This window comes from Podarcis erhardii (genome assembly GCF_964252035.2).
Source record: "Podarcis erhardii genome assembly, chromosome: Z".
In the NCBI taxonomy this organism is placed as follows: Eukaryota; Metazoa; Chordata; class Lepidosauria; order Squamata; family Lacertidae; genus Podarcis; species Podarcis erhardii.
In genome coordinates this window covers 26,647,210-26,670,908 of record NC_138504.1, presented here as the reverse complement: position 1 = coordinate 26,670,908, position 23,699 = coordinate 26,647,210, and the positions used below count along the sequence as shown (strand labels likewise).

General features: G+C 43.0%; 1 protein-coding gene and 2 long non-coding RNA genes across 7 annotated transcripts in view; 1 reads left to right on the top strand and 2 right to left on the bottom strand.

Moving 5' to 3' along the window:
* The window catches only part of LOC309333621, a 43,415-nt gene that overhangs the window by 5,626 nt on the left and 14,090 nt on the right, over positions 1-23,699 (bottom strand). Inside the window, exon 3 of the long non-coding RNA XR_014152604.1 lies at positions 3,007-3,071. This is a non-coding gene — a long non-coding RNA (uncharacterized lncRNA). The remainder of the gene's footprint in view (positions 1-3,006; positions 3,072-23,699) is intronic.
* TRPC5 (transient receptor potential cation channel subfamily C member 5) overlaps positions 1-23,699 on the top strand; it is a 172,693-nt gene that overhangs the window by 141,312 nt on the left and 7,682 nt on the right. For all 5 annotated transcript variants that reach the window (XM_081846960.1, XM_081846957.1, XM_081846959.1 and 2 more), the window contains 3 exons: positions 423-618; positions 16,248-16,454; positions 17,721-17,762. In XM_081846960.1, the coding sequence (XP_081703086.1) occupies positions 423-618; positions 16,248-16,454; positions 17,721-17,762 (445 nt within the window). The remainder of the gene's footprint in view (positions 1-422; positions 619-16,247; positions 16,455-17,720; positions 17,763-23,699) is intronic.
* Positions 11,384-16,237, bottom strand: LOC309333670. The gene is made up of 2 exons (XR_014152660.1): positions 13,198-16,237; positions 11,384-12,239 (listed from the first exon to the last, which is right to left on the bottom strand). It is a non-coding gene; the product is annotated as an uncharacterized lncRNA (long non-coding RNA).

The window sequence follows — 23,699 nt, the reverse complement described above, 5'->3', positions numbered from 1 at the left end:
TTAGGGGTTGGTGAGATTAGCTCCTGCCACGGGTGCAAACCCAGGGGTGTGCAAAAACCATCCCTCTCTACTCTGGCACAAAGTGGCCAGAATCCTGCCCTGGTCACTCCTCCACTGTTTGGATGGGGGGACCAATACATCTCCTTGTCAAGGGCACAAGGGAGCTGAGATACACCTCTGATTGTCAGGTGTGCTTAAATTAATTTGTCAGGTGTGTTTGATTAATTATATGCAAAATTGAGAATGTCGGAGTTGCCTTTCAACAACATCTGGGGAGCCATGGATTCTGCCGTTCCTGTTTTAAGACAGCTGGAATATTCTCGAAGGCAACAGCTTCGATCCTTTCTCTGTACTTAAACTAAATAAACGAAGGCTTTAAATGTCCAACCAGCAATGACAAATGTCGCACTCCTCTTTTGCAGGCTCTTTGAAACTCTACAGTCACTCTTTTGGTCTGTGTTTGGTCTGCTGAACCTCTACGTCACTAATGTGAAAGCCAGGCATGAATTCACAGAATTTGTTGGGGCCACCATGTTTGGCACGTACAACGTCATCTCCCTAGTGGTCTTGCTAAATATGCTCATAGCAATGATGAATAACTCCTACCAGCTCATAGCAGTAAGTCAACTGATGAACTTTCTTTCTGATTTTCTTTGAAATATGCATTTTGTGTATATACGTTTGCCTGTGTACAAGAGGGACAGAAAAGTGAGATTCTGCCTGGCACCCAAGATACTTCAGCTGCAGATTGGAGGCAGAAAAGTCACCACCACCCTTAGGGAAACAAGAAAGTCTGGATTCTTTATATCCCTTGTATCCCTTTGTAACATTGAGCAATTGACCCTTGAGAATCACCTGACTTCTGAAGCAAAGAGTAACACGGATTGCTGTTGCAAGCTGCAGCTGAGAACGACTTATGATCCCACCATCCTCTGGCCAAAAGCAAGAAGTCAAATAGGACCTCATAATTAAATGTATGCACGGCTGGCCCAAGACATTTTGGTACCTGAGACAAACCACAAAATGGTGCCCCCCGCCCCAAGGAGTGAGTGGAGATCTATATCAGGAACGTGGGGAGGGGGGGGTGTCAGATCAACCTTACTTGGCAGTTGAAGTGGGAATCAAAGGCCATCACAGGGCACTCTGAATAATGCCAGGCCAGTACAGAGCCCAGAAAACCCCCAAGGGCAGCTCCCATCATTTCTTCCCTGCAGTGGGAGAAAATCAGCAGCACCTCCTATTCGCTGAGAGGCCACTGTAGAGGCTGAATCGGGTGGGGGGCTGCTGAGGTGGTGACACATCCAGCCTTCAAGGAGCGTGCCACAGCTCTTGTTACAGCAGCAGCAGCAGCAGCAGCAGGCAGTGCTTTCTTTGGAGGCTGGATCTGCTGCCCCTATGGATCCTGTCACCTGAGGCAGTTGCCTCACGTTGCCTCATGGGTGGGCCATGTATTTGCATGTAAATGTGCAGATAGAGTATGCTGTAAATTCCCAGCTCATTTGCTGTGTTCTCAGATGACACTGATCATTGCAGGGGGTTGGACTAGATGATCCCCAGGGTCCCTTCCAATTCTACAATCTTATGTTTGACACTTCTTAAAAATGGACAAAGAGTGATGCATTAGAAAAAGAGAGCTTGCTGCCGTAGGTACCTCAGCCATTGGTATGAGATGAGGTTTGCATCATTAATTACAAATGCCTACCAGTGATTTGAATGCTGCTCAACCACCCACTTAGCACCCGTCTGCCATGCTTCAGGCAGACTACTGGTTCTCTCTATCTCTCTTTCACACACAGCACTGCGTGAATATTCATGTGTTTATCTGTTCATTCATTAATGTATTAATTTAACAATGGAGAAGGGAAATCAAAACCAGGGATTGAGAAGAGGTGTTTTTCATGACATCACAGAAGTTCTGCCAGTCAGTGCTGATTACAATTGACTTCTGTTCTGGGGATTGAGAGTGTCTTGTTTGTTTCTTGGTAAGATCACAGAAGGTCAGTGAAACAGTGCTGCATGCAGTTGGTGCCTCTTATTGGATTAAGGGTGTGTGTTTCTTGGTAACATCACAAAAGGTAAGCCAATCATAGCTGCATACAGTTGGCTTCATTCCAGGGATTGAGGGTGTTTCTTGATGACATCACAGAAGGTCAGCCAGTCAGTGATGTGGGCTTCTACTGCAAGCCCAAAGATACGTACTGGTTTGGGTTTTTTTTGCCCACCATTCGTACTTAGAGAGGAATAGAATATGTTTGAACTTAACACAGTGAGACTTGCTTCTAATCCGTTATCACAGATATGTTATGCCAGGCTTCTCCCTATTATGAGTTTCTATACCAGGGGTCAGCAAACTAAGGCCCGCGGGCCGGATCAGGCCCAGTTGCCTTCAGGATCCAGCCCGCAGACTGTCTGTGGATCGGCGTGGGGATTCTGTTCGTTTGGGCTACGCCTTTTTTTTCTATGCCATTCTATCCCCCCATACACACACACACAATGTGTGGCGCCTCCTCCTGGCTTCTCCCCGCCTTGCCTAGAGGAGGAAGGGGGCTGGGCTAAGTTGGCTGAGCGCCATTTTAAGCAGCCCCTCTCCAGAGCCAGCCCTTTCGCACCGCTCATCTTCCCTCCGCCATCGCCACCCTGGTGCTCCTGTGGGCCAGAGAGCGGAGCGGATGAGCTCGCTCTGCCTACCCACAAGAAACAGCAGTGGCGGTGGCAGCAGCCCCAGGGAAGGTAAGTGCAGTGGCTGCGGGTGGGGAATGCGGAGGAGGACTACTTGCCCCCGCCTCTTCTTCCAGACCCCACCCCCGAGGCACAGTAGACCGGCCTGCGGCTAAAAAAATTTGCCAATCCCTGTTCTATACCTACTTAAGTTGCTTCCTGGAGGTGCTGCTAGTGCAGGGGTAGCCAATGGTAATATTGGGTGGGACTGATCGGGAGTTGAATTGCAACATCTGGAGAGCATCATGTTGGTGACCACTTGGGTAGAGAGAAAGAATCAAAAAGTACCTGGTGTGACTCTTCCCTCTTCCTTACTGGATGATTTTAGACAAGCCTCAGTCTCAGCCTTCCATCTGCAATATGGGGATAACAACACAAAACTCCATGATAGGATGGTAATTTTAAGGATATTGCTAAGATATTGTGATAATGCATTTTCTACATGCTAAAAGTTATATATTATGCAATTTCCAATGAAATTCCAAAATAGCAAGCTAGACTTCATTTTCCTCCACAAGCTAGAGAATAGGAAGGAACATGAGTCTTGCAAGAAAGCTACCTGACGAACTGTTCCCTAAAACCATCCTCATTTCAATGCCTGACAGCTTGCTTGCATACCTAAATGCAGAACTGGGCAAGGCATTCTGTACTCTTGGTGACTTTGGGCATCTGGCAGGACTTCAAGAACAGGCAAAAGAAATACAATTCTCCCTCTCTCCCTCCATGTGACCTGAAAAGAGAACCTGGCTCTGATTCATTATAGCCCTGATGCTGATGTATAGGCAACCCTGAAGAGATGCTAAATCTTGGGAGAAAGATTGTTAAGCTCTTTAGAATAAAACAGAACATACACATTAAGACTCTGGGTTTTAGACCTTGTGGAGTGATGATGGAATGTTATCCCTACTTAAGGGATAACTGCAAAGGCACCAGTCCACATCTGTGTCTTTAAGGCAGGGTAGACTGAGTCGTATCTGTACAATTTTACTGGGGGCACTGTCCCTGCACTAGTTAGCAAACTTAAGTAGTTACTTGGTCTGATCTTCCCTGTTCTGCAGTGCCACCCTCATAATGGGCAAACAGTACTGCAGATTATCAACTAATCCTGACCTGAGTGCATTATTAGCAGGAGCGCCCAATGAGACCAACAGCGGGCACAACAGCCAAGAAAGCAGTTTTTGCATGTGCTGTAGAGAGAAGTGAGGGGCAGATGGAGCTCATCAACCTGGAAAGGTAGCCCCTCTAGAAGAAGGAAAACCCTGATCTGAAACTTCCGCTGCCTTGCAGGATATCTTCCAAGAGAAGAAAGGCTAAGGACAAAATCCTACACAAATCCAGAGTCCCTAAAATGGTTGGATGCTACCTTATATGCCACCTTCTGGCAGCTCCTGTAGCCAAGCTGTTGCCAAGCGTATTGCTCTGCTTTCCTTTGGACCACACCCAGTGAGGCTGAGGGTAGGGGGTCTTGTCGTCTGGGCAGCCCAGGACCTCCATACACACTGCCCAGGCTTGCAGACCGAGGGGGTCACTTTGATGCTGCTAACACAGGAGTTTGGCTTCACCCCCAGAGGCACACTCCATTGTTCTTTGAGACAGATGCCAACAACAATATGTGCACATATTTTCCCTTTAAACAGAACTTGAAAGCTTATTCCCTATTTAAAGTCTGCCCTGTTTTGCCATTGTCTTCTAGTTCCGCATTCTAAGATCTTTGTCTACCTTTTCACCTAATGGCTGTTTGCCGGTTGCACATTGTAATGATGGCACTGAGCGGCTGAACAAGACCCAATAAGAGAAGCAACCATAATAACCCCTGAATTGCTTAAGGGGAAAGGCAGCTTACTGAACTGCAAGATTTTTTCTCTCACTCTCCTTTTTGGACAAAGGCTATTTTAAACTTCAGTAGCCGTCTGCTCCCTTCAGGGCACCTTGAAGCAATGTAATTATTGAGCATTTCACTGCACCAACCTGTATTTATCTTCCCTTCTCATAGAATCAAAATACAGTCAATATTCAAATACAGAGATCAGCGGCTAAGAAAGCAAAATGCTGCCTTATGCCGTGCTTCAGTGTAAACTGATATTGAGGGGCTTAGTCAATCAGCTGAGATCACGTCCTGTAGTAGCAGTCCCAGCATCAGGATATCTCCTCACTGTGGACTTATCCACATCTAGCTTTTGCCCTACTCTTTCCAGGCACAGGGGCACACTTAAAATCTCTGTGTCTGAGTGGTTTGTTTGGGTTTTTTCCTTCTCTGAGCTTACTCTGCAAAAACTTGCTCTTTAAAACTCAATTGGAACAAACGTCAATTCAGGTTTCCTGTGGTTTGCGACTTGCTCTGATCGAGCTTTAAAAAGTGGTATTTCACAGGGAAAGCTCCAGAACCAAAGAAAAAACACCCTCAGAAACAGAGCAGACCATGCCTGGAAAGAGCGGAGGAATTGCAAGTGTGGATAGGTCCAGTGTTTTCTGCAAGGATGGGTTTCCTCATCTCAATATTTTCAAGGCATGACAGAAATAGCTTTGCATTTTGAACACAGATGAAAATTGTCATGATGTCTAAAAGGACAGTGGGATTTATCTCCATGTGGTAGGGATGGCCAAGTGAATCTATTACTCATCATCAGCAACAGTGCGCATAATGATAAGCCTTCCACAAGTCTGAAGGCATTATTCCTTGATGTCTGGTTTGGCAACATGAGAAAGGGTTCTCTACGCTCCTGGTTACTCCAAGAATTCTAAGTGTGTGCCTATACTCATTCGTAAAAATGCACTTCTTTCAGTGTTACCAGCTGCAATGGATTCAGTTGGGCATTTTCTTTCTTTAGTGGCAAAGACATCAAATATGACATTTGCTGCAGTGCACCTATGGGGACTAAATTTGGGAAGAGCCTGCTGGATCAGGCCAGTGGCTCATTTAGTCCAGCATCCTACTCTCACCGATGCCCATGGGAAGCCCATAAACAGGCCACAAACACAACAGCACTCTGCCCACCTGTGATTCCCAGGAACTGGTATTCAGTGGCCAATGCCTCTGACAGCTATTGTAGAAGATTGCCGCTGCGGTTATGAATTTGCCCAATCCTCTTTTAAAGCCATCCTAACTGGTTGCCATCACTGCTTCCTGGAGGAGTTCCATAGCGTGCTGCCTTTTCTTTGTTAATGCTTTCATTTACCACACGTGTTTGTGTCTATTTATGAACTGTCTGCTTTGAGCGCTTTGGCATCTCCTAAATTGTTGGAGGGAATTTTTTAGTCTTCTCAGAAAGCTAAATCCATGACTGCTGTTTATAAATACTTTTTTGGCCCTTTGTAAAGCAGGTTGCAGGAACTGGAGAGTTGCGGGATAAGGAATTAAAATATGCTGTACATGCTAAACAATGGAAAATTGTTTAGAAACTATAAGGAACATTGCTTTAGATTTGTAACTGAGACTGCTTCAGCTAAAAATTATGTTTTAGGTATATCTGTACAGGAAGGCACTGTCAAATACATATAGATACTGAAAATGCCTCATTGGAGCAGGGGATGTTGGCATGTCCAGTGATACATTCTTTTTGCTTTCAGTATCTATTTTGTATTGGTGAAATCTTTGATATTTGCAGATGTTCAAGCACTTTTAAACTATATTCCTGTAGTATGGATGTTAATAACACACTAACAAAAGTGGATTCTGAATGGCAAAAGTGACATAAGGAGAGCCTACTGGATCAAACCACTTCTGGTCCAGCATCCTGTTCTGTGGTGGGAAACCAGATGCCTGGGTGAAACCCACAAGCAGGATTCGAGCACAAGAACACTCCTTGGCCATGTAATTTCCAGCAACTGATATTCAGAAGCATACTAAATCTGACAGGTAGAATGTAGCCATTGGGCTACATTCTCCACCCTGACTTTGTCTAAACCTCGTTTAGAATCATCCAAGTCAGTGGCCCTCACTGTTTCTATCACGTACTTAGGCAAGGCTTTCTCTTTCTCTCAGACTACACACACACACACACACACACACACACACACAGTGAGGAAAACAAAACTGACCTTCCTTGCATGGTTGTTATAAGGACTGCAACAAATTTCTATGGACCCTTGAGAGCACCATACAAGTGTTGAGTATTATTCATTATCCGTGCCCAGAGAAGTGTGACATGTTCAGAGGCTTCTAGATCCCTTTGTGCTCCTGAAGAAACACACACACACACTTCATTCTTCCTGGTACTATCCAAGGGGCACACAATTTTTAAAAAATAGTTAGCAGGTTCATAATTATATCCCACATACTCACCAATGCTTTTGACGTGTGAGTGCTGCATTTGCCTCCAGAATTTCCTCTGGGGCATCAAATACATGTCAAGCTGCGTCCTGAGCAATGGAAAGGTCTCCCTGTGCAATCTGGCTCTGCATACCTCACTGGAGTCTAAGGAGGCTTAATTGTTTCCCTGGGAGCATGAGGATATCATGCATGTGATGATGAAGAACTGTCTCTTTCCTTTCCTTTTCCTTTTCCTTTCTTTAGCCTAACTATATCTCACCTGTGGACTTGAACTGAGCTTTTAATATTCATGGACTGTTTGCTGAGCAACCAAATGCATCCAGGGGATGCATTCTGACTTTATGCACTTGTGTTTTGCTTGAGCCCCACAGGGATAAGCAGATATGAGTTCTCTCTCTGCCTCTCTTCAACTCTTTTATCAGAAGTGGCCAATTGTATTTTATTAATATTTGGCATTGTTTCCAGGTTATGAAGCACCTCAAGCAAGAAACCTTCAGTAGGTCCCTAACCTCATTCCCCCGTCCCCGTCCAAGCCCAACATGCACACACCACAGCATTGCCACCTCCTCACTTTGAGAACAAGAGCATAGAAAGTTACTTTTATACTGAGTCAGATCATTGATGCTTCTAGCTCAGTGTTGCCTCCACCAGCCTCCCTTAACTTGGTGCCCTCCAGATGCCCTGGACAACCACTCTCACCAACCCCAGCTGGTGGAGGCTGTAGTCTAGAATATCTGGATGTCACCAGGGCAGGAAAGGTTGGTCTACACTGGTTTGCAGTGGCTTTCCAAGGTCTCAGAGATGAGACATTTGAAACCCAACCTAGTAATGTCAGTCCATCACTGGCACATCCCTGCATAGAAGGTGCCCCCCAGGTGTTGCTGCTTGCTGCATCTCTGCTGGAAGAGAGCATTCAACCGTGTGGGACCAGCAACACTAAGTGCCCAACATCTAAGTTGAGCGTAGTCAGGCCTCTGTAACATGGGAGACAGCTAATGGCACTCCTCTGGGGATTTGCAGAGAAGTTATACAATGCTGTGTTTCCAGTACTTTTTCCCTTCCACTTTCCTTCTTGCAAAAGTCCAGTTTTAGGGGGAAGTGGGGTTTGTTGTGCAAGAGCCCTAAATCAATGTTAATTGTACAACCTGAATTTGTCGGTACACAATTGAATCCTACCAGAAAATAGCATCAGTCTTCAATGCTTTAGCAATGTGCTCCATAGCCTTTTAACAAGGCAGCAGAGGTTAAAGATCAGAGTTTTCCTTCTTTTCCTAGATGAGTTACCTTCTCAGGTTGACAAACCCCATATGGCCCTCACTTCCCTCTACAGCACAAGCAGAAACCACATTCTTGACAGTTGGACCCACTATTGGGGGAAAAAGATGAAGAACAAGAAAAGATAGTGAGAGACGTTCACCCTAAAATGCTGATGAATTTTTATGATGACTTCTTTTTAATTGCCAACTGTTGTGGAAATGTGGAAAACAAAACTTAAAACTGGAACAATGAAGAACTGAGAGAAATGTTACAAATAAGAGGCTCTTTTGATCCATTTTTAGCTGGTTCTTTAGGAGAAAGGAAAATTAGACTCAGAGAGACTCAACAAAACATTTTTATTGTAACCATTAAAATTGCAGTCCGTAGCACGCGTGCGCGCACATTCTTAGTCATGCTCACCAACTCTACACCAGTAGCTGATCAGGCATGACAAGAGGACGGATGGCAGGCATTGCAGCGCTGGGAACATGGCACACCTTTCCACTGGAAAGTCCCTTCTTTATAGACTTTCAATCAGACATTCCAGCTCTGGTGATTCACCACCATCTGTTCCTTGTCATAGTTGTTCATCATGTTCCAGAGTTCATCACATCATCATTAGTCAATCTTGCTCAACACCCATCCTTTGTTATCAGACTGTTTGTACGTCAAGTCTCAGGAACTCAGCACTTCTTCCCCACTTCACTTGCCCACAAGTCTTAATGAGACTCCATTTTAGAGTGGTGTTCTTCAGCCTAAAAACAGGCCTACACTCATTCCTTCATTCATACCTTAAATGTCTAATGAATGTGATTGTTATACTCATTACAGGAACCAGTATTGTCCAAGATTTGCTCATCCTTACCAACATATGCCTCAGTCCCAGAATTAAGGTTGAAAATTCTCCAGGTTAAGCTGAAATTGTGGAAGAGTAGAACACAGGACGTGTTGCTGAACAAGAAGCAAATGAAATAGAGGGACTCTTCTCTCCCTAATGGAAACTCACTGATAGCTCCTCTTCTGCCATTTGTGCTTGTAGCAATAAATTTCCTCTCACAGATATTAAGGGTGCTTTCCTCCCCGCCTGTGTGAGATGGGCCCAACCTGCTCGCATAGTTTATATGCCAAGTGACAGGCAAAATGGCATCCCAAGAGGCCCCTTTAATGACACGGTGGAAGCCAACGTAGCCAGAGGAAGCAGCAGAGACAGCAGCCTAGAGCATCCTCTCATCCTCAAGTCAGACCTGACAAGTAAAATTAAAGTTCTCTCTTGCGGCTGAATTAATTAAGCAAAATAAGATATAGAAGGCAAGCCAGCCCCTCCTTCATGCTTGCATTTTCCTTCACAACCTTTCCTTCCTTCTCTCCTAACCCTGAAAATCAGATCTATATAATTAAAGAGATTCGCCTGGGAAAGTGGCCAAATGCTTAAAAGAAATGCTAAAAATACAATCGACAAGCGGCGTTACTCTGCACCAGCTATTATTCATGATGCTCATCAGGGTTGCAGTAATCAAGGTGCTCGGGAGGTAATGGCACTTACAAAAATTTGGTCTGGCTACTGAGTAGCTGATGACCACAATGTTCAGGAAAACAAAAGACCTGGCAGTTTGCAATAAGACTCATAAGAAGAGCCTGCTGGATCAGGTCAGTGGTCCATCTAGTCCAGCATCCTGCTCTCACAGTGGCCAAACAAATGTCTATGGGAAGCCACAAGCAGGACCTGAACACAAGAGCACTCTCCCTTCCTGTGGTTTCCACCAACTGGCATTCAGAAGCACTGCTTCCTCCATTCAGAAGAACTGCTTGCCTCTACACCTTTTTTGTCCCAGCACTTTCCCCTCGAAAACCCACTCTTTAATGCTGAATCGGAACAAACAGCAATTCCTGTTTTCAACAGTTTGCCCTTTGCTCTGATTCAGTGGTAAAAAGTGGGTTTTTGAAGAAAAGCACAGGGAAGTGCTCAAACATGGCCCTTTAAAGGGTGGGCATGCACCTAAAAACACGACACAAAAGGAAGTCTGGATGAGCCCTCCAGAGTAAGGGCATGATCTCTTCAGTGCAGGATAACTGCCTTAACTCTCATGCATTTTCAACATGTAGTTATCAGTGTCTGCTTCTCAATCTCTTTCTCCCATGGAAAGGAGAAAGATCCTGGAAGATGCTAGAAAAGTATAGTGAATAGTGTATTTTAAAAGTATAGTGTATTTTAAAATGGGGTTTTAGAGTTTTTAGGGGGTTTTGAATGTTTTATGTAGTTTTTATGTAGTTTTATGTAGTGTTGTGGTAGTTTTATGTAGTTTTGTGGTAGTTTTTATGTAGTTTTATGTAGTTTTCAATTTCATTGTTCCGCAAGGGACAATGACAATAAAGATATCGTATATCGTATATCGTATAAAAGAGGATAGATTAGCCACTCCCCATATGTGATTGCATGCTCACCAGCCCCAGCCAGCATGGCCAATGGTCAGGGGTGATGGGAGTTGCACTACAAATACCTGGAGGCCACTACTCCCTTGAAACATTAGACTGGGGAAAGAAGGATGGAAATAGGCCTTTTGCCTTCCACCTTTTGGATTTAAATTGTTTCTCTGGAGACACTGAGGGCAAAGCCTATGAAAGATCCGGTCAAGTTCTGAGCCTCGATGGTCCTATGGGCAAACTACTATCAGGAATTTGCTATAATGAATGGACAGTCTTATCTGACAGAGAAGGGACAGTGATATAGAGAAGATATATTCAGCTAATCTATTTCTCATATGAAATTCCCTGCTGGTGCTTTCAAAGCACTGCTTTTTTTGACCTGTGACCTTCACAGTGCTCTGATTTATCTGGATATTGCAATCAAAGTAGAACACATTTGAACTGAATTCGGACAAATCAAAGAGCCACTCCAGGCTTCTCCTATCAGGCAATTTAATAGAAGAGATTTTTTAAAATCCCGCTCTATTCTACGCACGTGCCTTCTACCAGAGGTCCTCATTAGCTGTCGTTGTTTCATTTCACAGGACCGTTGATTGCATATGGACAAATCTGTCAATTTTGACTTCTCTCAGGTTTTCATTTTTAAAGTCTTAGGTTCCATTCAGTTCAACGCATTCACATAGTAGTCTGCCTTTTTTAAAAAAGATACTCAAATATTTGTATGCATTTTAATTACATTTCTCTCAAGAAACACCTTTCACACACTTTCATACAACTACTAATACAGCATACACATTTTTGCAAGCCCTAATAGAATCCGTTTTTGCATGTTACTTTCATTAATCAATCCATTTCCCCTTACTACATTTGTGTCCACATTTTTTTCAATAGTAGACTGCATGGCAAAATTCAGGGAAGTGCTAATTTCAAACAATAGCTGTGTTTTGCTCTTCATATTGGTTCAGGAAGTGCAAATTTGTTGGGTTCACATTAAACTTTGAATTGATACATATTTTCCTCCATCTCTAGTGGGGTTTGGGGAGGCTTGTTTTGCTTTTCATGCTTTTCATAACCTTAATATTCAGCTACAGAATGCATATAGACAAGATGTTGGGGAACTAAAGCCCAAGAGAACAGGAAAGGCTACAAAATACAACATGTGGACAATACATTTACAAAACATTCAAAATCCTTACAAAATGGGCAGCACTGATCTTTCTGTTATTTTTACAAACTAAAATTCAGATATCAAACATCCTTCCTTTCTTATTTTGAGGGTGCCACACTTTGGAATGTTGGAGAATTCCATGAAAATAGAAATGGGAGCAGAAATTGTCAGGAATGGGAATCTATTCAGTGAACAAAATTAATATTCGCTGTTGTTTTTGCTTACAGTCCACAAACAATACAGGATTGATTATGTCTTTTCTCCTTTTGCATTGCATTTCCTCTGCATTAAAATGAATGGGGTGGAGTAATTTACATAATTTGTATAATGAATTCAATATGCTCCATAATTTCACCACAGCAGACAGTGAGATGAATAATGTAGATTTTAGCAGAAGTGGAACTGGAAGAATGGAAACAGTGCTGCATGCAATCAATACAGGGCAGAATGGGAAAGGATTTCTTCTACATCCCTACCACCCCTTCCCAGTCAACAACCTACAACCCCCTCCAAAGGAAGAGATGCATTTATTTATCAACTGAACCATTACCATTACCATTGCCATTGTCATGTGCAAGAATGGGGGTGCATGTGCTAATAATACTTTCAGGTGGCACCTGGCTTAATTTTTGGGAACTAAGAACATCTATACATACAAATATTCCCCCATGGAATTCTTTGCATAGGCTTTAGTCTCCTTTGGAGCTAACCTGTGACTGAGGTGGTGCTGTGGCTCCCATCTCATGGCAAAGGCTCAAGGTACAATGGTGGTGAACATTAAGATCCATCCAAAATCCCAGAGTGTCTCAGGTACTCAGAAAAGACCCCTGCCTAATGCGGTCTTCACTGCTAGAGAACTTGAACTTGACTTCCTGTTTCAGCCCATATCTTTAATATGTATATCTGAGTAATATGTATATCTGAGTATATAGGCAAAGTATATAGGCAAAGTAAAAGGCACAGCAGGTGAATTGCATGGCTAAGCACAAGATGAGATCTTGTTCCAATAAGCGGCATGCTCCTGTCTCTTTTATTTGAAGAAGTGGGTGGGCACAAGCCTTAGCATGACAGTTGTATTGGGACTGGGCAAGCAAATGGGCATCCCTGTAAGTGGGTTGGGCCTGCAAGATTTGTTCACACCAGCATTGTCCTTGGAGATGGAGGTGGAGTCAGTGCTGACTCAGTATCCAATTTACTCTCAGGTGCCTTCCCAGAAGGTAGAGACTCCTTACAGACAGGAGGAGGAAACTATGGCAGCTCCACTTAGGAGGTACCTGACAAGAGGTGTCCAATAACACAAGGAGGGATGCCTCTCTGCTCACCTGCTTAGACCTTCCAGGGGATGTCCAGTTGCAACTACCTGATCTCCTCCCTCTCTGCCTCAGGATCTGACTATTCCTTCCATGATACCTCCACAGGGCTCATGACACTGTCTGAGGCTTTGGAGAGCTATTGCCAGTACAAATTTGCAAATAATCTTTATCTACCCATAGGCAGAAAAGATATCTCAACCCAATATCTTTTCCCCTGAAAGGGGAAAAAACAAAACATTTTGAGAAGGAGAAATCACCTGCAGGGAAAGGCTTAAGTATTCCCCCTCCTTACAGCCACTGCAGATTTCTAGCCCCCTGCCTCTTGACAATGGCATTTGAACAAGTAAGAAACAATTAAGACAAATCATGTGAGATGAACTGTGGGTCTCCAGCATCTTTTCTAGGTTGACCTTCGAGGACAAATCATGAGATAGGTGTTGAAAGCATCAGGGACAATCAGAGTAGCTGGTTTGACATTTTGCACACTTGGAAATCCAATCCAAGTTGGCTCTTATGAACTTTATTCTTTCAAGAAAAGAAACCTACAGTTGCAAAAGCAAGGGAATGGGGAAAATTCCACTACAAATAGAGAAGACAGCATTAAGAGTCAGGGATTTGCTAAAGGGTGTCTTGTGAATTCTGCTGTCATTTCTTCACTATGAAGGAAAACAGAGGAGAAATTAGCATTTTGTGCGGGCATGTTTTTTTTTTAAAAAATGTAACAGACTGACTAACGCTGTCCATTGTTTATGACTGAAAGAACTAAGATAAAAATATCTGAGTGACAGCTAGGAAGAAGTGTGGTGATGGTGATGGGACAGAGTGGGGATGTGGTCAGCGGGAGCTTGGAGAAAGGGCTCTGGAATCAAACCTTGGGATGATGATAAGGTCACCACGGAAACAAGCCCATAGTGCAGAATATGTGCAGTAGGTTCAGTGGTTGTTGTTCTTTTAAAATCAGAAAACTGAGCAACCTTTACAGAAGGAAGTCAGCATGTATTTGCCCATGTTTGAATGCTAAATAAACACATGAACTATGGAAGGGATGGGATAACTTTTCCCCCTATTGATAACCACAGTCCCTTGGGGGCCATCTGTTGGGTCCAAGACCTGAAAGCAAGCGGGGCAGGAGCCAGCCATGTGTGGACTCCTTCTCCTCTCTCTCTCTGCTAGCCCTTCTCCCACTCTTTCTCTGTCACCTCCTTTCCCACCTGCATGAAATTAGTCCAGGGATTGCATACAATGACTGGGAGCACTGCAAATCACTAACTGTTGATATATGACATATAATGCATTTGAGAGGATAGGGTAAATCTCACTGTAACAACAAATGTTTAATTTTGCAACAAGCCCTGGCGCCTTAGGGCAAAGGGCAGGTAATTGACAATAATAACAGCCATAATTCAGCATTGTTCAGAAGTTTATTTCTGTCTTAGGAGAGAGTTGTATTCTCCCATTCTCCCATGCTGTGGAAGCTGTCATAAGAACCATCTGCACCACAGAATTTACCACTCCTAGTGGAAGGATAATGCAAATGAAAGGGTTGGGCACACATGCAACACCGCAACATTATATGTATGTATGTACACAGTGTCTGTACAAATGCTTCAAGATGTTTTGCATGTAGTGTTTACCCACACATATTAGAAGAACACTGCAAAAAACTAATCATTGTATAACAATCTGTACTGTCACCTCAATATTGCTTTTTTGCAGTGTTTTATCAGTATTAACATGTGCATCAGTAATAGACGGAAGTAAAGATTGAAGAAATGAAAGAACATAAAACTGCAGCAAACTGGTAATTTACAAAAAACAACAACCCTAAATGCATTCGTTTCACTTTAAAACACGTTCTTGCAAAAATGTATAAACTTTTGTTGAAATTTGAATCAGAAGAAAAAGGGTTAATGGGTGCATGATTAAATGGACAAAAAAGGAACAGTTGAAACATATGTGAAATAAGGGATTAAAATTTACATTATGTTATGATCATAAAGAGAAGTTTTATAAATTGTTGTTATCATTGGTACTTAACTCCTGAGAAATTATTTAGAATGTATAAAGATGTTTCAAATGTTTGCTGGAAATGCCAATAACATGAAGGAACATTTTACCATGCTTGGTGAATGTATAAAAAGGCTACAAAACATTGGATACAAACACATACATTGATACAGCAGGTTTTAAAGGTTAATATTCAGTTGAAGCCAGAACTTTTTCTTTTAGGGTTAATGGATACACAACTGGAAAAGGACTATGAGAGATTATTTCAATATATGTTCACAGCAACAAGACTGTTATATGCCCAAAGATGGAAAGATACCGCCCTACAAACTATGGAGGAATGGCTGATAAAATTATAGGATGGCAAAATTAACACTTTTAAGTAGAGAAAAATCATTATTGTCATTTATTAAGGATTGGAAACTTCTTATGTACTTTTTGCAGGACAGAGAAAATGAATTTGTAATATCTGGATCTGAAGACTGAAAAAATATTGGCTTATAGAAAACAGAATTGTTGGATGTTAATGAGTAAATACTATGTTTAGCTTCAGGACAGAGAACCAGAAGTCTTTTATCTTTTTTATTTTCTCTCTCTCTCTCTCTCCTTTCTTTCCCTTTCCCCCTTTCCCTTCCTCTTTGCTTCCATTCCTTTTTAGATTAAATTTTAAAAGCATTTATTTTGGGTATGAACTTTGGTATATCTTTCAACAAGTTATCAATAAAAATATTTTTTTAAAAAAGGAAATCTGGCTAGGTAATCTGGAACTCCGCAGTCAGGGGGAGATAGTAGGTTAAGGAGAATTTCAGAAATTTCCATATGTTGTGGATTCCAACTCCCATCAGCTCTAGCCCCCCTGGCCAATAGTCAAGAATGGTGGGAGTTGTATTCCAACAACATCTGGAGGGCACAAGGTTGGGAAGGTTGTGGCTTTCATTATGTCATATACAAGCATAACCTCCAGGGCCATTCTTAATATTCAGCCAGAGAGGTTGTTGTACCGTAGCTTAGGGTGTGGGCAATTCGCTGTCACCAAAAGCTGATAACAACTTTGCCACTATTGTTTTCTTGACTTTCTCTCCACACCCAGGACCACGCAGATATTGAATGGAAGTTTGCACGCACCAAGCTCTGGATGAGTTACTTTGATGAAGGTGGCACTCTGCCACCTCCTTTTAACATCATCCCCAGCCCCAAGTCCTTCTGGTATCTTTGCAAGTGGATCCACAACCAACTCTGCCCGTTTCAGGACCCAGAGAATGATCAGAAAAAGCATGAAAACCTGAAGACATTCACGGTAAGGAGACAGTCCCTGCAATCACACCCAGGAAACTCTGCTTTGTCATTTGGTTCTTTGCTTTTGAATGGCAGGATGATGTTGTAAGTAGGGATGGGGAAGAAATTTTATTCAGTTTGCATTTAAAGGTGTATCTCCCTAAGATGTAGTTTATGAAACAATATGAGAACTGAAACATAGCTGGTATCCGAAATCTGCAATTCTTCAAATTTTGAAAGACAGTTCTCCAGCTCAGTAATGTGTACAGTAATGCACTCATTAAGGTAATGTGTGCATAAAAATGCATATATTAGTGTACATAACATACAAAATGCAGTGAGGTTTAGTGGTTAGGGTGTTAAACTAGGACCTGGGAGACCAGGGTTCAAATCCCCACTCAGGGCTTTTCCAAACCTAACTTTTGCAGGGGTCCACACTTTAAAGCTTTGTGTCCGAGCGCTCTTTTTTTGTCCCAGATCTTTACCCACAAAAATCCGCTCTTTAAAGCTGAAGTGCAACAATCACTTGCTCTGATTCAGTGGTAAAAAGTGGGTTTTTGCATGTGAGCTGTGCCTGGAAAGAGAAGGGCAAAAGGTAAGCAGATAAGCCCTCATTTTGGTAGCTTGCACCCAGTTCTCCAATCCGTTAAGGTCATTTTGAATTCTGATTCTGTCTTCTGCAGCATTAGCTACCCCTCCCAGTTTGGTGTAATCTACAAACTGGATGAGCATCCCCGCTGTTCCTTATTCCAGGTAGTTTATAAAAGATGTTGACCAACCATGGGTCCAGGACAGGGACCCTTTTGTGGCACTCCACCTGTCACCTTTGCCCAGAATTAGGAGGAACCATTAGTGAGCAGTCTAGATTTCAGCCAGTCAACCAGCTACATATGATGTGAACACTGGCTTCATTGGCTTCAAAGGGGGGGGGGGTCAGATTCAGAGGCTGTATACACACACACACACACACACACACACACAGCCCTGTTGTTGGAGGACCTGACTTTTGAAGAAGAGCTGTAGCACAGTGGGTGGGAGGACATCTGCCTCGCATGCAGAAGATCCCAGGTTTAATCCCCACTCTGAAACTCTGGAGTGCTATTGTAGACCAGACTGAGGTAAGTGGACCAATAGTTGTGCCTCACCTTTACGTGTACCCAGGACTTCCATCAGCAACTAGCTAACTAGTTCTCATCCAGTGGGGCTCTTTTTGACAAATTGCTTACAGCAAAAAAGTTGAAAATATGATGGTCACCTGTTTAATATATATGCGCCTCTTTCATTTCAGGAACGTCATGCTGACAACTTGATTCAGAATCAGCACTATCAGGTAAAATACATTCATTGATGAAGCAGTTTATTTGCATTTCCTTGCTCTGCAATGAGCTTAGAGCAAAAGAGTTTCTTTATACTTTGCAAAAAAATTGGGTGTGACCTGCAGATTTTTAAGAAAAATTTTAAGCAACACCATATCATCAACTGCTTTAGAAGCATTTCTCTGTTCCAGTAGAGGTTTATCACATAGTGGGGTCCTGCAAAAAATCATCATCATCATCATCATCATCATCCAAAGGTCCCATGGGTAGGCAGAATGAGTTCCCTCATTGTTTAGATCCAGGTTACGACTTTCTGTTATACTTTCTTTTGGCATCCGGTTACAACTACAAGGAGTATTCTTAGTTCGTGAGAGTTAATGCAAAAGTGTGATGAGATTCGGTTTGCATTAAAATCTTAGTGTTTCTAAAATTAGACTGTAGAACTGAGTATGTGCAGTTTGCAGCAGGTTTCAGGTCACTTGGTTCATTACATCTCTTTACCCATGTGCATTGGCAAAACACTGCAAAAAGCCGTCTGGCTGTGATCATGCAAACCGCAGAGGCATGTACTGGTAAATAAAGAAGTATTTTTTAATTATAGCAGTCTAATGGTGCAAACTCAGTGGCCAGGAAGGAGCAGGGTCCAGGTGCTCTTGCAAGACAAAGGAATAGCAATGATTTATCTGGTTTGAGAGCAAGGCCGAAGACTCAGGAGGACAAGATTAGTAGCAAGAGTTCCAAGACTGCATGGGAGCTGCAAAGCTGTCCAAACAAGTTTCTCCACCTTCCATGTGCACCTTTTTTTTTTTTTTTTTGGTGCACCTTCTGCACAAACCCTGTTGAATGTACCAGAATTGTGCTATTAGAGCAGGGATGGGGAACCCAGTGGCGTAGCGTGGGTTGTCAGCACCCGGGGCAAGGCAAGTAATTTGCGCCCCCTAACCCATGGATTTGTGCCCCCTAGCCCGTGGATTTGCACCCCCTAACCCTAACCCCCAGATGTTGCGCCCGGTGCGGCCGGCCCCCCCTGCACCCCCCACACTACGCCACTGGGGGAACCTCAGGCCCATGGGCTGGATGTGGCATTTCAGACCTCTCTACCTGGTTCTTGGGACTCTCCCTAAGTCCCTCTGTCCTCTTGCCTCTGACCCTGATCACCACAGGTATGTGGTCCTTGAAGGGTTCCCCATATAGCATGTGCATACAGAACAAGGCCTTGAGGATTTGAGCGTTTTCCATCATAGTTTTTCGCAACCCAAAATTGCATTTGTAGCCTTTTTGGCATCACTAATTCTTCCAATTAAAAGATTTACTAAGATTAAAGGATTTACCATGCCATCAGCTCAAACACATTATGCTAGATTTTTGAAAATAACCACTGAGATATCAGAAGCTCAGATACACTTTTAGATGTGGCTCCTTCTCTGTAGCTGCAACAGGTTGGAGTCTAGCTTTTGCTTGTGGAACAACCTAGGAGAAACAAAACGTCCATCCTGGCCTGGCCTGTTTTTACTGTTACTCATGGGACTGTATCTGGGGGAAAGGCTGTAGCTCAGTGGCTAGAGCATCTGCTCTGCACCCCAAAGGTCCCAGATTCAACCTGCAGCATTCCAGACTGGGAAGGGCTCCCCATGTGAAACCCTGTAGAGCCACTGCCAGAGCTTAGTGACCAATGGCCTGACTCATTATAAGGCAACTTCCTACATTATTTTGCATTCAAAAAGAAAACACTTGAATAGGGAGAAGTAGAGAGTGACAGGTTGTGTGGGAAATAGTTTGCCCCTTGCTTTTGGGTCCTAAATAGAGTTGCCAGGTCAGGTGCATCCCAGACCCTAAGATTTCATGACCCCAAACTGAGACCTAGGAATGGCCACTGGTGATGGGCCCTGGAAACAGAGGTTAATTGGTGGTGAAGTGTAGAAGGGAATACACACACAACCCAGAGTATCTATGCTGTAATTGACAGGGCTGAGGCTTGCAAGCAGCATGCACTGTCTTGCTTTTTATCAAAGGCACTCCCACCCAGTTGGAGGGGGCCAGGCAAACTGGAGATTTCAGGGACAACCTGAAGTTCCTAGCCACAGTATTTAACTCCCTACACTTGAAATCCTGAATGCTGAAATATATGTGGCGAGATGTGGCAGCTGGATCCTGAGCTCCTCCACTCCCTACAGGCCACTCATTAAAAATACTCTTACTGAATTTTAACAGATACAATACATGCAAACAAAACTTGGCAACAAATTAGGATTTACTGAAATAAGACGTGCTCTCTTTCTACAATAAAGAGTTTTGACTAACATTTTGTGCATTATTTATAATCCTACAATATGAAAACATGCTGTGCACCAATTAGTTTTACAAATGCGAAACCTGCAAATAACCTCTCCATAAAGCATCTGGGATAGTGGTTATTGTAACAGAACTCCAACTCACATATGGCAAAAAGCACCCCAAAAGATTTCAAATTTGTCCTTTTTTTGCAGCTCTCTGCAGGCCATTTTGACAGGTAGTCAGATGCTCACCTGGCAGTCATCTGGCTTCACCAACATCAGCAGGCGATGGCTCATAGACAATTACAACAAGCCCCATTTGGAGCATGGACTTGCTGTCAGCAACTTAAAGCAAGCCCCACTTTGGGTTGGAATCAGGCATACTACAGAGTTCCCAGTTAAGAACGCCTTTATGTAGCTGACCATCGGACAGCTGATCAGTTCTGACAGGACGCCTTGCCTGTCAAGGAAGGGCACTTTAAGGCTCCCAATTGTTCCTTTCTAGTCATGTCTTTACTTGATTGCTGGGATGTGGGTGGCGCTAAGGTGTAAACTACTGAGCCTTGGGCTTGCTGATTGGAAGGGTGGCAGTTCAAATCCCCACGACAGGGTGAGCTCCCATTGCTCGGTCCCAGCTCCTGCCGACCTAGCAGTTCGAAGGCACATCAAAGTACAGGTAGATAAATAGGTACCACTCCGGCGGGAAGGTAAATGGCGTTTCCGTGCACTGCTCTGGTTTCACCAGAAGCGGCTTAGTCATGCTGGCCACATGACCCAGAAAAACTGTCTGCGGACAAACATTGGCTCCCTCAGGCAGTAAGGCGAGATGAGCGCCACAACCCCAGAGTTGTTCGCGACTGGACTTAACTGTCAGGGGTCCTTTACCTTTACCTTTTTTAGTCATGTCTTTACTTGATCCGTGAACTCACATCACATCATATGTGAAGCAGATGGGTGTTGTTTGCGGAAAATGGGCTTATGGATCAAGTTAGGATTTCTGCAAGGCCTAATTTGGAGCACAGGCTATAGGTTCAACATCTACTGCCATAAGATGTGATAAGAGATAAGGATGGGGAAGAAAGTCTTTACAGCTAGTCAATGTGGGAATGTAGCTCATCTAGAAGAAGGAACACTTTGATCTTAAACCTCTGCTGCCTTGCGGGATATTTTTAGGAGAGGAAACGACTAAGGAGTAAACGTTACACAAACCTGGAGTGCAGTCCCTAAGATGGTTGGATGGACCCTTGTTTGCCTCCTTCCAGCGACTCCTGCAGCCAAGCTGATGCCAAACATATCACTCCACTTTCCTTTGGAAATATGCTAGGATTACATTCTGCTGATTAGTTTCTCATAGACCTTTCACATTAAGACTAACAGACTTCATATTTGCACCTAATTCAGCCCATTAATCAGTTCTCATAACTAATTAATCCATATTTAGAAATATGTAGGATCTAATTATATTTCAAATCATATTTCTAAATATATTTAGAAATATATAGGATCTAATATATCTCAAGGATAAATATCTAACATATATGTTTAAACTAGAATTCAATAGATATTAACTATATGTAGAAACTGTTTCCCAAACAAACACTATGCCTTAAAACAATAATTATAAATAATAATATATAAATAACAAAGATATCCCCAGTACATGTTGGTTATTGAAAGGGAAGAAATAGATGTAAAATCAGAATCAATCTTGATAAAAGGGAAGGTATGAGATTAATGAAAGGGAGAAAATACAGAAAGTAAGGGGGAAGAGGGGAAATAATTACAAAACACACGCACTCATGCACACTCACACTTACTTGCTTATATGAAGCAACAAAAAGGGAAAAGAAACAAGACTAAACTAAGTAAGTGGAACTCTTAGTAAAAAAAATGACTTAAAATGAAAAGGTGGGAAAGAAAAAAAAGAGGATGGGAAGGATAAAAAAGGACTTCTTGCTTGAATCCAACTTGTAACAGCTCTCTCCTTTTAATAATGAAAATTATGATTCATTCATATCAAAAAGAAGACGAAGAAGAAAAAATGCTGTTGACATCATTCTAAGATGGTAACCAAGGGGGGGGGGAAGGATTTCAGTTTCTTATTAGCCTTAGTGACTTATTTTTATTATTTAGCTAAAGAAGGGAAAAAGAAAAATCAATGAATGCTATAAAGTCACAGCTGTTAAGAGAAAAAAAGAGAGAATTGAAAATTGGACATCATAAAACCTGGATAAATAAAAATCTTTTTGTGCTCAGTTGGTAGACTTTTTGCAGTTAGTGCTTGGATATAGGCTTCTGCATTCTTTGGTACTGTAAATTTGTATGTTTCCTTGCCCCTTCTGACACAGAAAATAGCAGGGAATCTGATGTAGAACTGCAGATTAGCTTCTATTACCAACCATCTTGCTTGGAGGAAACCACATCTTTGATCTGCAAGTTGTTTTGTGGATTCTGGAAATATGGAGATTTTATTCTTCTCCCAAATTAGTGGTGTTTCTGAGGACCGTTCACGTGCCATTCTTATAACTCTGGTTTCAGTGCGGAGAAACGGGGGGGGGGGGGCGCTTGTCATCTGGGCAGCCTAGGACCTCCATACACACTGCCCAGGCTTACGCCTTGAGGAAGTGACTCCAATGCTGCTAATGCAGAGGTTTGACTTCACCCCCAGTGGCACACTCCATTGTCTCTTGAGACACACGGATGCCAACAAAACCCAATTTACGCTTCCGAAAAACAATGCATGAACCAAAAAACACAGTTGTCCTTTGAAATCTGCACTCCTAAAGCATGTGTATCAAAGGAAAGTACATGAAAATACATGTATTGGTGGGGGAAAAGCATATAAAATGCATTATGTTAAGAAAATTGCTTCTAATCTAGTATATTAAAAGAAACACACTAAAATGCTGGTAAATTTTTCTGAGGACTTTGTTATGGCAAACTCAGGCATTAATGTGTGGCAAAGTAAATTTAAGACTGGGAAAGTGAGAAACCTGGGGATAACTGACATATTCACCCACCCCTATTGGTAGTGCCAAGTTGACTTTTTAAAGGGTAACATAAATTCATGGTTGCACTTCGAGGCCCCCAAGCCCATCCCCTGAAAATAACTTCAAACTGACACATAATTTTAGTTTAAGTTATTGGGCAAAATTCAGGCCACAACTTTATTGATTACAGCAAAGTGAGTGGTGTTGGCTTAGGCATTGGCAACAGACTATAACTGACTCCTGCCTCTCCGGCTGGAAGTCTGAAAGGGTAAACACCAAATGAGGGAGCAACATTGATGAAGACCAACAAAGCTCACCCCGGGGTTCCTGTGGTCCTGGCATGGCCGTAGCCCCTCAAGTGGACTTCGGACCAGATCCAGGACCCCCAGATTCCTTTACCGGAATACCCTTCTTCATGGAGGGGCAGGTGATGGCCGCACCTCCCGTCCCACACACTTCAATAAGCCAATGCCTAACTGCCAAACCTTACAAAGTTGTGACGATTGCTAAGAGGGCAGGCAAAAACCAAGTGGCTACATCCAATCTGTCAAATGGAAAAAATTCCTACCCAGCCCCTGCTCCAAAGCAGGCAACCCAATCCAAAGCAAGGCCAAAGCAGTAGCACCTAAAATTAGGGAAGGAGGGCAGGTGTTCGGCAACGCGATGCAAGTACCCCCAGTTACGCCAC